This window comes from Dromaius novaehollandiae, chromosome 12 (genome assembly GCF_036370855.1).
Source record: "Dromaius novaehollandiae isolate bDroNov1 chromosome 12, bDroNov1.hap1, whole genome shotgun sequence".
Taxonomy (NCBI): Eukaryota; Metazoa; Chordata; class Aves; order Casuariiformes; family Dromaiidae; genus Dromaius; species Dromaius novaehollandiae.
Window position 1 is genome coordinate 18,721,227 of NC_088109.1, and position 15,686 is coordinate 18,736,912.

General features: G+C 48.1%; 1 protein-coding gene across 5 annotated transcripts in view; it reads right to left on the reverse strand.

The window, feature by feature from the left end:
* The window catches only part of ADAMTS9 (ADAM metallopeptidase with thrombospondin type 1 motif 9), an 83,142-nt gene that overhangs the window by 46,512 nt on the left and 20,944 nt on the right, over window positions 1–15,686 (reverse strand). For all 5 annotated transcript variants that reach the window (XR_003260722.2, XM_026109967.2, XM_064519140.1 and 2 more), the window contains 8 exons: window positions 15,056–15,202; window positions 14,017–14,158; window positions 13,607–13,714; window positions 8,425–8,570; window positions 3,284–3,465; window positions 3,046–3,182; window positions 1,916–2,033; window positions 1,556–1,651 (listed from right to left, as the gene is read on the reverse strand). Coding sequence is in view for 4 of the 5 variants with exons in the window: in XM_026109967.2 (XP_025965752.2) it covers window positions 1,556–1,651; window positions 1,916–2,033; window positions 3,046–3,182; window positions 3,284–3,465; window positions 8,425–8,570; window positions 13,607–13,714; window positions 14,017–14,158; window positions 15,056–15,202 (1,076 nt within the window). In the remaining variant the exon portion in view is untranslated. The remainder of the gene's footprint in view (window positions 1–1,555; window positions 1,652–1,915; window positions 2,034–3,045; window positions 3,183–3,283; window positions 3,466–8,424; window positions 8,571–13,606; window positions 13,715–14,016; window positions 14,159–15,055; window positions 15,203–15,686) is intronic.

The window sequence follows — 15,686 nt, forward strand, 5'->3', positions numbered from 1 at the left end:
TCTCGTTTGCTTTCATTCGGGCCTAATGTGAAGAGATGCTTTCCCAGCAATATTAAAGCAACATTAAAGAAGATTTGACTTCATTGCTTCCCAAGAAGATTAAAGGCCCTCCAAGAAGAGCTGAGTTCTCTGGGGCTTGTTCTAGGGGGACTAGTCTGAATACGTACAGCGCGGGGAAGATCCATTTTCCTAGAAAAATCAAATAATGGAGCATGCCTCTCTCCCCCAGGATGGAAAACCATCACACCTCGGTGAGGTTTTTGTGGTACTGATGCGTGGGTGCTCGCCCTGCCCTTGTCTCACCTCAACACATGAGAATGATGTGACCCAGCTGGAAATGAAGGGCCGCATGTGGGCAAGGACAGAAAACCTCGCACAGCCCCAATCTGGGAATGAGAAGGACAAGCAGGGACCCTCTCAGATTTGTGCCTGAATGGTGGGTATGCACGTGGACTGCCTTGCAGAGTGGCTGCCACCACTGCCCATCGCTTCCTTCTGCTGCGCTGCAGTTTCACAAAAAGGCTCTACACCTCAAGAAAATTGCTGCCCCCCCAGTCTCAACGGTGCCAGGTGAGGGGTGCGCGAAAGGAGAAAAACAGAGCCAAAACAGCAGCCGTCTCCCACGGACCCCAAGGGGCCGCAGCCCCGTTCCCTGCTCTGCAAACGGCCAGAACAGACTAAGGACACAAACAGCACTTAACTGCGAAACCAGCCTTCTGCTGGGCAGGTACAAAATCGGTTGTGAAGTGCAGCTGTATTACCTTCGCTACCTGCCCTTCACAGGACTCGCTGCAGAGTAAATTGCTGCTCAGCACGGCAGAAAAAAAGCACGGCCGTGCTAAAAGCATATGTGCATGCAGCAGAGTGATTTTACATCGTACTGCAAACACATTTTCATACATCTCTGGAGACATACCCACCGATTAACCGGTGATTATGAATGTACAATGGATAAGGCCAAGTTATCATTAGGCTTAAATTAAAACAACTTCTTTGGTGCAGCTACAATTAGATGTCACTGTCTGGCAGAGACAAGAAGGGCTTAGTCTAAGTAAAATCAGAAGTATTATTCCCAATGGAATAGAAGATAATTCCTCTTTGAATTTGTTTGTATATACATGTCTTTCTAGGTATAGCATATTTATTTCTTCAGCCAGAGGATGGTGACAGCAGAGACGCATTAGTCTGTGATTAGGAGATTCCCAGGGAACTCAGGAGTCTGGCTGGTTCCCAGCTCTGCGCCTCAGCTCCCACCGCAGAACGGGTTCGATAATCCTTCCTAGCTCCAGAGACACCCTAAGGGGTTATTTCTTATAATCTGTGAGCCTCTCGAGCTCTGGATCAAGGACGGCCATCCTATTAGCTGGACGTGCACAAAGAGATGGAGCAAGACGCGGCTCATTATGTTTGTAGGGCACATGAGAAGCACTTTCATTAAGGAAATGTCTCCTTAAATGAGCTTTTCATCTTCCTTAGCAGAGAACAGCCAGCAGAAATATCATCACAACCAGAAAACAAAGCACAACTCTGGACTGAACCATGCACTGTCACTTACCCAGGTAGTTGTCATCCTCTGGTTTCCCTGAGTAACTGTGCTGACGCACGTCAATGTTGGTTGCACCAGCTGGGATGCGGACCACAATGTTATAGCCTAGAAAAGATTTAACAGAAAGTCAAGGCTATTACACAGACATTTCATTTCCTTTTTATGGGGGTAAGTGAAATGAGGGAAATTACCTCACATTACACAAGCCAGTACTTTTCACTTAGGGATAGCATAAATAGTTATAAAATGGAATATGCTATAGCTAGAAGGATTTTGCATTTTACATCAGTGTTTTTGTAGATTAAGTGTGATAATGGATTTTATAGACCTGCATTTTTCTCTATAAAGTTTTTAGCAACAGATTCTTACCATAATGCACCGTGTTAAACGTGCCTGCAATAGTTTTGCACGAAGAATTATCCCCACCACAAACGCCACATTTGTCTCTTCTTGCTTTTGAATTCAGCACATGATCACATCCAGCTTGCTTTAAGAGAAGAAGTGAAAAGCTAGATCAAGCAAATACAGACTAGAACAGCATTTACAAATCTCCAGATTAAGTCACACAAAAGATTTGTGCGAAAAAGGCTGCCAGGAGACAAATCGTTTTGCTTCCCCACATTTTTTTTTTCGCTGATTTACAGTGTGGCCATCCCACACCATTTTTAAACAAAAGGCTTTTTGACAAAGCAAGAATCAGAACGGCAGCTTGCACCAGGCAATGCCTTAAGACTGCCTGGGATTTCTTCCCAAAGCAGTTTGTTACTACCTGCTTCCTGGATACCGTATTTGCTCGCGAAATGGAAGCAGCTCTTCTCCCACATTTTCATCTTTGAAAGCTGGATATGGGTATTACCAGGCAAGGCTCTACTGCCAGCTACCAGCATTGCTCAGCACCAGTCTACGGCGCGTGACCCAAGTGAAATTAGTATCTGTGTTTGTGCTGTTATCCTACTCTTTACTCTCCACACACAGAAGTGTCCTCAAGGGCAGCTGGCTTTCCCCCATACTGCAAGAAGCTGGAGAGCTTCTGCGTCGGCTCTGCAAGGGGCAGGGGAGTCCAACGGCGCTGCCAGCCTGGGAGCAGGGTAGGGGCCCTTAGCTAGAGCAAGCTTCTTGATGAAGCTCCCACAGACAAAAGCATGAAAAATAACTGCAAATGGAAATGCGAAGTCTTCTGGGGTCTGACCGAGAAGACCCAGGGCAGAGCAAAGAAGGAGCCATCATTTGGATTGGGGCTCAGGTTTCCTCAGCAATGAAGGGCAGATTTACAAACATCCTCCATGCCAAGCTCTTCCGAAAATCCAGGGACGGCTGAGAGCTTCGCAACGCTTGGGGCTCACCTGGGGACTTTGTCTGCGGGCTCCCGCGTGCAGAGGGCACACAAACACCCAGACGGAGCAAAGCGCAGAAATGCAATCTTTTTGCCTTGCAAAGCCGATTGCAGTTTTCACCGATTTCACATTTCACCCTCCCTAAAGAGAAGGGAAAGCGATTACCCGGCAAAGCCCCTGCACGCAGATGTCGTTCGTGTCGGGGCCGCAGGGCGTCCCGTCGATGACGCGGTCCCGGAGCTGGTAATACGCCGTGTTTCCTGCCACTCGGCAGAACAACTTGCACCGATCCTTCATCAGGACTGGGGCGGGGAAAGAGGAAAAGCAGAACCGTGTTACTGCAACGCCATCACCTCGACGTACCGAGTCAAGGGGTGGGAACTGACCTCCCCCGTTCCCTTACTTCCGCTGTATTTGGGAACCCAGCGCACGTTCGTGGGCAGCCCGTTGATGTTAAAGTGCTTCCCGTCGAAGTCGGCACACTGCTCATCACGGAAGTCCTTCTTCAGCTTCGAGCACGGTTCAGTGTTGCACGATTTAAATTTCATTCGGCGACCCACGCAGTATTTCCCACCGTTTTTAGGCCTGCAGAAATGAAGAAAGAGAAGCAGGCTGCACAATCCCCGAGCGTGTATTTACCAGACGGTGTTTTCTAACCCTCCTGTATCCACTCAACCTCTCTCCTTGGATGGAGTTGGTCTTCAGACCTCCACCTCTGGCCTCCATCTCTACCAATCTCTTGCGCGTGGGCTTTGACACCGCATGGAGGTCAGGGAAGGCACCGTCATCCAAGACCCTTCTAGTGACTGTGTTTGTACAGGGCAGGCCCTGCTGGTGCCTTTTCCCATCGGCCTGAATGAGCTTGGGATCAGGCTGGAGACGAGACACAATTCTAGTCCTGCAACTCTCCGATGAATGCAGCAGCAAAAAGAAGCCAGAAAGAAGGAACAACATCTTCCTCCTCAGGTAGGGATTTAGTTTCGCACTGAGGGATGCCATAAGGGAGGACCATCCTTCCACAACCCTCATCGGTCCTACAGATTTGGTGGCCAGGAGTTTGCATGTGATCATCTGGGTTGCAAATAACCAAACAGCACACCGGAAAGGAGAGCTGGCTCCCTTGCAGGGCTGAAAGGCCAGCCTGAATTTTGTCCTTCGGGATTTATAGCCCCCAAAAGTAGCAATGGTAATGCTAGACACTTTTAAATAACTTAATCTTCACTTATTTCAGAAAGAACCATCCAGGAAACCAAGAAAAACTTCATGTCCATTTTACAGGCAGAGAAGCACTGTATCAGCTGGGGAAAGCAATACGACCCAAGCCACATAAAAGCCAGTGGATAAGCCTAGTAGAAATCATAATTTTAAATTTCCCAATTCCCAGATTCAGGTCTCTAGCCATAAAACTATGATTTTCGCCCTTGTATGTAGACAAAGCTGTTGCCAGCTAATAGCTAACCCTGGGGACTGAAAAAACCTCTCTCTCTACCCTGTTGGAGACGAGCGAGGGGCTCCTGTTGCTGTCAGCAATGGTGCAAGAGCGAGTGATGCTCAGGAGGATGCTAGAGGAACCGGGTCGATGGCACTTTCCTCATGGACACCATTTTCAGATGTGGTAATGCTGCTAGAAAAGCACCCTTGGGACACAAGCAAGTCTTTGCAGGCTGTTCAAAGGACATTTCTGCTAGGAACTCAGTAAGATTTTGTATGTCCCTTTCTAAACACAGCCTTCTGCAGGCCCGTCATAGTAAAATGAAAACCAGCATGCACCATGCTTTAAATCTTCCAATAAAAAACACTGCCTCTGCTGCTCGCTCCTGAAATTGCAAATGCACGAGGTCCATCCAGAGAGGGAGGAAAAAAAGGAAAAATTTCCCTAAATCTGCAGGAGAGGTTGGAAGAAGGAGGATGAGTTAATACAGCGGAGCGCAAAGCCGGCCTTTGAGCACCTACCAGGACGAGCGCCTATCGTGAGCTTTTCATTCTGACTGTGCACGGCTTCCACGGTAAACGGCTTCTGGGGGCTGGCGGGGCTGCTATAAGCTACCACAATTAATAACTGTAATAAAAACTCCAGTACCAACCAAGCAGCTTTGTTATTCCCTGATGCTGCAGAAGGAAAGATATTACGGTGCAAATTCAATAGCATCCAAAAGGCAGAAATCAGGCGGAGGTGCCCACCATGATCTCTCCACATCACGTACAGCTGGGGTTTCCTTACCGTAACGCAAACGGGAAACCTGTGCGCATGCACGCGGGTCTCTACACGCAGCAAGGCAACAAGCCCCTAGAGCGGCACACGGGTTTTTAGCATCTCCCGCGTTTAGGGGGATGGATGTACGTGCCGTGTTTCCCCTGCCCTAGCCGACACACGAGCTGCCGTGGTGCAAATCCCCCAGCCCCGTGCGAAACGCCTGCGGGGAGCTTTGCCCTTAGGCGCAGCCCCGAGCGAGAGGCGGTAACATCGGCTCTGCCTGCTCCGAGGGCAGCTCCTGGGTGCCACGCGGGAACTAAACCGGCATCACTTACGGAGCTAGCTGATGCTTGGAAATAAACAAGTAACAGTGATTTAAAAAAAAAGAAAGAAAGGAAAAAAGACACCAACCACACTATGCATGGTGCAGATTATCTACTGCTCCTACCTCTGGCTGCAAAGGGCCATCCTGCAACATAGCACCCGGGGAAGAGGTGCTTTTTAGCTGCAGCAGTTCTTGGCCTTGGAAAAACACCCCAGGTCTCTGAAAGCTTGCATCAATTCTTGGGGGATTTAACAGAATTCATCATTTCCATTTTGAAAACATTTGTACTTCCGCAGCGCTGCTGCAGTTCGACAAAGGCTCTAAATTATGTAAACCTCTAACGGGGCGCTTCTTAAAGAAAAAAATGGCAACTATGACATTTTCATGGCAACCACATTGCTTCTGATATAAATCCGTTAATATAAAAAAAGCCTCCTTTTAATTATAGTCAGTTAAGAACAACATGCAGTGCACCTTTTTTTTAAAGGGTGCATCTAATAAGATCTGAAGACCCCAAGCGACTAGCCTTTTTTCTAGACGTGACCCAGGAGGTTGAGATATCAAACTGAACACATGGGCTTGCCATGAACCGAAGGATGCTTGTTTCAAACCGTCAGATTCGTAACTGGGGCAGTAAATCTCCCTGCAACTGGTGTTTGGGCCTTGAACACACTCACACTTCTGACAGCTCAAAACAGCCCCAAACCACTCTGACAACTTCAGGCGTTCTTAAATCCTTAATGATTCAGTATTGCTTTTCACCAAGTCTGAGTAAACAGACTAGAGCTAACCCTGAAAAATAAGTCAGCCTCATAAAACATCAATTCTCAGTGTCATGAAGAAATACTGGATCCTTCAGCACTATCTAATGTTTTTATGGATAACCATCAACCACGTGCCTCAGAGATGGCAGGGGAAGCAATGCACACATAGAAACCTTCTTGCTCTGTCCCAAATCCCCTTACTGCTGAATCACCTGTTTTATCAGGCAAAGGATGGTATAGACTCTCACTTTTGATCTAACAATATGTCCTTGCACATCCCTGCGCACGCATGCTTTGCTGGAGGCCTCCCAGCAGGGCAAAACTCTTAGGATGTGGCAACGGCTCTGGGGAATATGGAGGGCTTATTCCAACTCCATCTCAACAGGTCTTAAATATGTAATGCATAATGCACTGCATGTGAACACTAACCTTGAATAATTTCACTGCAGACCCCCAGGCATCGCCGCTCTCACGGCGGGCCAGGAGAGCTAGGTGCAAGCACGAAGCACTGATTCTGGACACACCTGGTACCTGCTCAGGCACAGGAGCCCCAGCAGCAGCAGCTCTGCTCTGGGGCGAGTGCAAAGCCCCCAAAGAAGTGACCGCAGGGCATGCGAGCTCATGTGCACGTACACGCAACCGCTCGTGTGCACATGTGCTTAATGCTTTGGGGGACTGCAGAAAAGTCTCTTCAGTTATACCACATGAAGACCACAGTCCGAGATCTCCTCCACAGCATCCTAGCGAGTCCTGGGATCTGAACAGCCAGCAACCAGCGCATTCATCCACAGATGCGTTTACGCGTCAAATTCGGATGGTTTTCGGCACGGGTAGCTAGTCTAGCGACAGACTGAAATGCAGATGTGAGCCAGCTCACATACCACTGACCCACCCCAAAAGCCACTCTTGAAAACAGGGCTCTGGGTGTTGACAGGGTATGAAATATGCTTTTTCCCCCCAAACACTGCAGCTACGCCTTGCTTTGAAAACCAGGGCTTGCCCCCCCAGGCACCGTACGTGACATGCCGCAGCCGCTGGCTTTGTCTGTACCATCCCGGCTGCAGTTCCCGAGGGGGCAATCCTGGTGGGAAGGGTCTGGTCTGGTCAGCTAATACATTCCTTAAGTGTATGTCAAAACACAGCCTGTTTCCATTTCAGAGGCTTACAGCTTCCTACAGTCCTGCAAAGTACTCATCCATGTAGGTGTCAGGGCACATTACAGACGGGGATGGGAGCTGCAGTCTTACTTTCAGCGTTCATTTTCCATGCCGGATTTAGCGTAATATTTCATCGGCATGCAAGGTACCACCGCAGATGCCCGCGCGTAGCAAAGCTTTGAAAGAGCAAAACCCCCTTTGCATACGAAAGGCCAAATGAAGCTATGTCAGACCTTCCTCTAGGTATGCAGGGTGGTTGCTCCTGCCCGAGGAAAGGCAGCGAAACAGCGACGAGAGCTACTCTGGGTATTTTTGAAGCGGTTTGAGAAGCAGGAGAGCACATAGTGGTGGCTTTCCATCGCACTTTATTCCCGTCTCGCTTGCAATGTCTCTGCAGCACTCTGGTAGCGGGAACGCCGATGGTGGGAGCCCACGCTGTGCCGCCGAATTACCGGGGCAAAAACCAAACCTGGGGAAAACCTCTGCGGACCATGCTACGACAGAGGAGTCCCCACGGAGACTTCCCACGGGGTCCGAGAAGAGGCAGTGTGGGGGCAAACCCTCCCGGCCCCCTTCCTCCAAGCCCCCTTCGCGCTCTCGGGAACTGAAAGGAGGTCAATAAACAGGACCCACCAGCCGCTGAGGCAAACGCTGTTTTCACACCGGTTGCTCAACCCCGTGCTAATATTTTGCAGACGGGGCGTTTGCCGCCTCCAAGCCTGCGGCGCAATTCCTTGGCGTTTCAAAGGGCTCGGCCTTTTGCCTTCCACGGCCACGGCCAACGTTTTTAAGCACCGCTTTTTTAATGGGGCACAGATTTCTACTGAGGTTTTGCTAGTCCGTGTCAGCTCGCCTGTACAGGGTGTGCCCTGCAGCAACAGCTGCAAAAGCAGCCAAAACAGGAGTAAAGTGGTGGAAAATGGATAAATGTGTGTGCCAGCTCCCTCCCATGCTCCCTCCCCTCTCCCTGCAGCACCTATCCGATCCAAAACTTGGCCCGCTAACCAAAAAACAGGATTGCAGCCCCTTGGTGCAAGCGGGCTGCTCCCCCCGACCCGTTCTGGCCACGTTCCCGCGCCGAAGCCGCACTGCGGCCGCACTTACTCGGGCCTGTTGCACTCCCGTATCGCCGTCTTTATGCCCCCGCCGCAGGTTCTCGAGCAGGTGCCGAAGGGGCTCCAGGTGCCCCAGGCGCCGTCCAGCACCGGCGCCTCCCGCTCCTTGGGGACGCACATCCCGAACCGGCAGTGCTGCGGGCGAGAGAGAGACGGGAAAGGGCGGGGGGGGGGGGGGTTGCGTTACTCTTTCATTAGCGATCAGCCCTGACGCCGAGATTCACTTGCTTTTCCTCAAATATCTCACTCAAAATGCAAATATTTCCAAAAACAGAGAAAATTGAACATTTTCACTTTTGGATGGTCACCCAAATTTCATTTGCATAAAAACCTGGGGTGTATTTTTTAGGAGCCAAAGCTGTAGCAGAGCAAGTTTCCAGGGGGAACTAAGGACGGCACTCTGAATTGTGCTCAGCTCTAGCTTCAAGCACATTTTGGGGTTTTTCCCCCAATTCAAGGCCCCACTTATTTCAGTAGCCACGGGACCAGGCCACCCTTGTGCTTTCTTTCTCTGCAAGGAAGATAACCAAGCAGCACCAATCTTCCGCACCCTTAAATGGAGGAGAGAAGGCAAGCGGCAGAGTCCAGAGGAGCGATTTGTGGGAAGACGACCGAGGACAACGACCAGCGAACGCTCCCCGTGGGCTGATGCCGACCAGCGCAGCTCTGGCTTTTGGCAAAGCTGTTTATCTGATTTCCTGGAGAGCAGCGGGAACCACAGTGTCGTAACAGGAGACGGACAACAGGGACGCGCGCTAGCAAACAGCAGGGAAAAACTCAAACCTCTCCGCAGCTGCACAAAACCCCAGAAGAGAAGAGGGAAAGGAAAGGAAAGTTCCAAATCAAAAGGGCAAATAAAAACAAAGAATTCCTCACTCCAAAGTGTTTTCTTCGCTCAGCCATAACATGGCACTTGCCAAGGCCTGGTCTACACTTGTGTTTTCCTGCTATAACTCTCGCCTATTTTGTTTGGAAAACTGGTTTAAATTATCTTGGCTTTCTCCTTCCTCCTATTTTTATCGTACAAATTACGTCTCTTCTGGATGTGTGTGTTGTACAATGACACAGACTTCTCTGGACAGACCAGATCTAGGGCAGAGTCACATCCTGGCCCCACCAGAATTGACAGAAAAACACCACCAGACCCCCAAAGCGGTTTCCCTCTCACTGAACGCTGCTTGCTAAAGCAGATTGAAACCTGGAGGTGTGCTTATTTGCTGGTGGATGCCTAAATCTTTGCAATTATACGAAACCCAAACATTGCTGATTGCTTGCAAATTAGAAGAAACTTAGGAACTTTAGAAAAAAAATGTAGAGGCATCATTGAAATATTCCCTTGTAATATTCTACTGCATCAGGTGCTGTTCAGGCAGGAAAACACCCGATGATCCTTATGGAGATGGGTCTAATTTACCAATGCACTGCATTCACTTTCTCTTCACTTCAGAGAGCAACTCAAAGGGGCTTCTAAAAGTGACGGGGAGTTTCCCACATGTAGGACAGTTCTGCAATACCACAAAAAAAATCCCCTAGGAAAGTCTAAGGGAATGGTTGAGGAAAAGCGTTGTTTGCTCCGTTTCCTGGGAAAGCCAGGCTAATGAGGTCTCACGGTGTCCGACCGCCTGTCCGCCACTCTCCTAGCTTGGGCATCCACCGACGGGCTGCAGCCGAACCGGGCAGAGCGAGCGAAGCAGTGGAGATATTTTTTCTCACCCTAACAGGAGGGCGGCCAGCTGGGGAGAGGAAACGAGCCCTTTCACCGAGACCGAAACAAGGTTACGTCAAGCTCTCTAGGAAAACAGATCAAAAATCAAGCTGCCATCAAGGTCCACAGCCTTCCCGCGTGATGCTGCCTCTGCAACACGCTGGACACCCTTCCCGGATGATGGCCTGCTCGCTGCACTGCTACCCACCAGGGAAGGAAGCTGATCTAGGTGTATTTGCTGTGTGCACAGCTGGCAGGATGACCAAACGCTCATAGCTTGGGCCTCAAATACGGCACTTGCGCAGGGATGAGCTTGGTCTCCGGGCTACGTGCCATGCATCTGCCTCCATCTGAAGATCTGATTCTCCAGATGGACGCTGGCTTAAAAAAGCATCTGCTCCAGCAGAGGACAGGAATAAAGTCAGCTGAAACACTGAGCCCCTCTGCTGCAGGACAAACCCGTGCGATGCCTCCCTCCTCCTGGCCTTCCGAGGTCGAGGAGCTGCGGGACGGGGACCTCTCTGCCAGTCACTCACAGGGACAAAGAGGGCCAGCAGCTATCACCAGCGTACGAAAACACTCGACATCAATACAACCGCGCCGTCCCGGAGGAGAACTTCTTGCAGAAACGTTGACACTCACAGCTAAATATGTAACCACAGTCATGCCTGGCACCGCTGACCCGCAGCAGACTGAATAGCTAACCAGTGAATGCACACCGCTAACAGACCGTGACATGACCTATACGTCTCCCATCCGATGGTTGAGGATTAACCAGGAAATTACCTAAATCTCTTGATTTTATTCCAAACTGGGGGCTTGTGGTGATAGCAAATTGATAGCAAATCAAGGGGGGGGGGGGTGCAAAAGAAAAAGAGAAAAAAAGAAAAGAGCAGCTGCTTTAAATAAACAGCAAGATTATCTTATGGAAACGCAGTGGTGTTTCTTGGAACCACGCTGTGAATAGTCTGGCTGTGCAACCCTCATGTCTTTTTTATTTTAAAAATAATTCCAACGCTGAATTACAACAGAAAACTAAAAAGTCTGCCAGGGTGCTCTTTCCTACGGGCTTGCAGATCAGAGAACGAAGAGAATAAAAGAGTTTTTGTCTGGAGCGGGTTCAAAATAACTTAAACAGACACGAAGTTGAACAGGGGAGCAGCGGCAGGGAAGGGAGACACTATAGCAGACTTTCCTTGCCTTTGTCTTGCCACAGGGGCCTTAGATAATTCACCAAAACCAGCTCCCGGGCTCGGGCTGATTCGGCTGAATAGATTAGCAGGGGGCAGACAAGTGCTGTGAAGCTTCACGCATGCATAACTTATACGGTACCTGCTGCCATAAGGGAGGAGGCAGCAATGATTACTATTCATCTACGCTTCTTTAACCGTTCTTTAAAACGGCCCTGAAAACCACAAGAGATACAGATCCATGTTTATGAGCCTCTTTATTTTCTTTCTTTGCGGCACAGTGATTTATTTCAAGTTGCTAAGGCACGGGCACTGTCAAGCAGAGGAAATGATCACGACCGGTGTTCACCCAACAAAGACCAAAATCTGGGCTTATTACTTGATTTAATGGCATTGACTTCAGTGCCCTCGCATCCAAAGTATGCATAAGCTACTACTCCTACATTGTTTTAGTAATTTTGGTTTAAAAATGACTTTAGAGCCTGGATAAGTCTATATTCCAGTAGCTTCAGCTAGACTTTTCTTAGCTATTCAGATTCTCTTGTTTCCAAAGGTATCTCCATAAAAAATGGCATGGTATTTTCTCTGTCTGCCAACCCATATATCATGCACTTTAAACATGCAGACTTGAGGCAAGGCATTAGTCAGCACGCAGCAGTTTGACAGGGCTCCTGGCCACATCGGAGGACCAAAGTAGTGATTTGTTCCAGCCAAACACACTCCGTACTCGCACCTCAGCACTTTACAAGCCCAAGAAAATAGTGGGGAGGAGGGAGCTTATGACGATCCAAACCCTAAGCCTGAGTTAGGCCAAAATACAACACACACAGCCTTTTCTCCAGAACACATTCAAGCGCCTGGACACGATGCGGCTGTGTTAGCCTTTCGTAAGGTCCCACCTGCTCTCAGTGGACGAATTCGGGTCACACTTACTTAAACACAACTCTGGCCATATCCAGGCTTAACTGCAGGTATGTCTGAACAGAACGGCAGTCCACATATTTGGAATTCAGAAAAAAACTTATTTCTGGGCAGCCAGCTCTGAGCACATCCCAAGCTCACAAGGGGAGAAGTTGAGGATACAAGCTCTACAGTCAGAGGTGTCCCACTTAATGGGGCAAGAGGGGACTTCAGAGGTGCATAAGTTTAAACCTGATTCTCAAAAAAGGGGGGGAATTTTACATAAAAAACAATAAATATTGGTGTGCCACTGGCTCCAAAGAGTAACGCAGGAATAAGCGTTCCAGCAGTATCTCTACCATACGCTATCGATCTTAAAAATACCAGGTAACAGCTTCTGTGCCTGTGTTGGCTGTGCTTGCCCATAAGAAAGGCAAATTGATATATTATGCCCGTTGCCTTGAATGAAATCAGTGTTCACAAATGAGTTTCAGACACACGTAACAAAAGATTAACGGCCAAAGAGACCCACAGCCTTTGTGAAAGATTGTATCTAAAATAGCATCCACATTTGAAAGACTATATGAATTGAGATGCTGAGTCTTTCAAGGCAATGAAAAGTTTAACTATTGATCATTAATTAGCTACAAGAGCAAATTTTTAAGCTATGCTTTGCTGAATAACATCACAGGTTGTTTACTAGGGCTAGATGGGGAAGATTTTTGTTCAGACAAAAAGGGTGAAAACTAGTTGGCATTTTTCTTCAAAAGGTTCAGCATCTCAATAAAAGAAAAAAAGAAAAAAGAAAAAAGAAACCTCCCCACTATTCTTCTGCAGATCTGGACAAGTGAAAACTAAAAGTTTATTCTAGAAAATGTATTTAGTTGGAAAAATATTTAGTTGGAAGCTAACATTGCACATGGAAATTGAAAGTTTTTAGGAAAAACTGCCAAAAAGGTTCCATACAGAAAATGTCAGCTAGTTCTATATTTTACTCTGAAGCTGTCAAGATGAGAAGCCAGTTGGCACGTTTATATTATGTATAATTACTAATTACTCCCATCACATGGGAAATTTCTAACAAAAGTCTAGGAAAGCTTTGCAGAGGTTTTGCTCAAGAGTTCACTCAAGGGTATTAATTTAAGAGGTAAGATAAGCATTCAAAAAAGAATAACCGCAATAAACAAAATAATGCCAAGCAGTAGATTTTAATCACGTTATATGGGATACAGTTCCCCCCTGCATGAAATGCTTAAAACACACAGAGCTGCTCTGGGCAGAAGCTGCGGTCAGAAGCCATATCCCATACAGCTGGCCCTTGGGATAGGATGAGTTTGACCGATAGATATAGCTACAAAGGATGAGGTGTTACAGACCTTTCCGGGTTCACATTCGGTCCCATCAGCCCAAGGTGTGTGTTGAGTACGACATCCCTTGTGTGCTCCATCAATGTTAATACACCACAGTCGCCGGCACTGCATCTGCTAAAGTTTTTGAACAGATCGAAATATTAAATACATTCATCCCACGTGCCACACAGCCTACTGGATGTATGACCCTTTATAAAATTATCCTACTAGGATTTTTCATTAACTCACAAGGTCGACAGTAACTTGATGGCTTGCTGCACCCCTACAACCACTGGAGCTGAGGGCCCAGGCTCTAACCAGCTGGCAGCTGGTGGGTGCAGTCTCTACACCAGCCCCTCTCCCTGTTCACCCAATGCTGGGACGCCTTATTTTGCTCCGTGAAAGCCAGCGAAACCAAGGCACGGAACTGAACTTACCATATACGGGCACACTTGAGATCCAGGTCCAAAAATTAACTCACATTGTTTATTAACATCATAAATCAGCCCTGGGAGCTGCTGAGGCAACGTGTAAGTTCTTGATGAAGGTTCATCAAGCAAACACTCCCCGTAACCAGTGCTACAACATAAAGCAAGAAAATGGTGTTAACCAGGAGGTGATGAGACTAGAACTCATTTATTTGCATCTGGGTTACCCTTATGCTAGATGTGCACCCCATCTGTCGTATTTAACAAGCACTACAACAGCTACTGCAGACTCAACTATGGAGCATAACAGGCTGCCTATCTGTTCACTACCACCCCACGTTGTGCTGATGACCATCCACCACAATGCAGTCAACTAGTCTAGCAAAAGCATGTCTGACAGTGCCCAAACTTCCTTTGGCTGCTGAGTAAGCACTGGTATATATTTAGAAAGAAAATCCTTGGTATTCCTCTTGGACAGTAAGCAGAAGAACCACCCAAGTGACCAAGCTCCTGGATTTTCTGGAAACCATCGCGTTTTCTTTCTGCTCCACATCACAACGTGTAGGAAGGCATCACAGCAGCATGGACAGTCACTGTGCATCTAAGCGAGCCGGGGGCTCCTTGAAATCTATTCCCAGAGCAGACTAGCGCAATTCATGAACTATGGAGCAGAAAGGCAGATTCAGTCTGCCTCCTAATGCTCTGTAGCTGGCTCCCTGTCAGATATGGCTCTGTATCTGGGCCACAGGGCTTGGAAAACTCACTCTTCAGGTTAGAGCAGAATGCACATTCCTTAAAAGCAATATCCATGGGGGAAAGACTTATTCCTCCCCATAGAGAGGCCATTCCTTGCCAGCTAATCATAAGGCAGAGCTGGCAGGGACTGGATGTCAAGGGCACATTCCTGCTCTATGTAAAGGATGCGTGCACACAGAAATCCCTCCAATTTCCTCCAGACACTGCACACGGGGATTTTGGATTAACCAGTACCCTATGAGATACACGCACAGGTAAAGACAGCCTAACACACACATAGGTAAGGCCTTACTCTAGAAATTCAGTGATATATTTCCTACTGCATTTTGACCACATCCAGGGGTTGGTGTAGAAGTTCAGAGTTGGTGCCATGACATGCTGTTGATTTTTACCTCCATCTTCTTTGCACTTATGATTGTCATCGTGTGGCATGTTAAACCTAAGAGGAACATAGCAAAGACAAGTACAGCCGGATAAGTGGCAAGTATTTGGCACAGCAAGAGCAACAGTATGAACTAAAAACAAGCACGACCAAGAATTTTTCCTAGATATACTCCTGGCAGCTATTATGGAATACAAGGAATAATATCCACATATTCAGAAAGGACCAACAGACACTGTTTCAAACACTTCTGAGTTCCTAGCACCTGGCTGCAAAAAGCTACACAGGACCCTGCTAAAGCTCTCCACACCGCTACTGCACATATTTAGCATGACAAGTGCTTAAGAGAGCCTCGCATGAGATGCGCTTTCAGTTGCAGTTTCCTTTCCAACTGATAGTCGTGATCCTGCAGGCAGGCTGGAGACTGGCCCCACCATGATGAAAATGGGAAGTACTCTGGAACCGAGCCAGTGAGCCAAGAGGTGACCAGGGGGAACAAGTTTCTCAAGCGGAGGAATCAGTTGAGCCTGCTGACCACTGC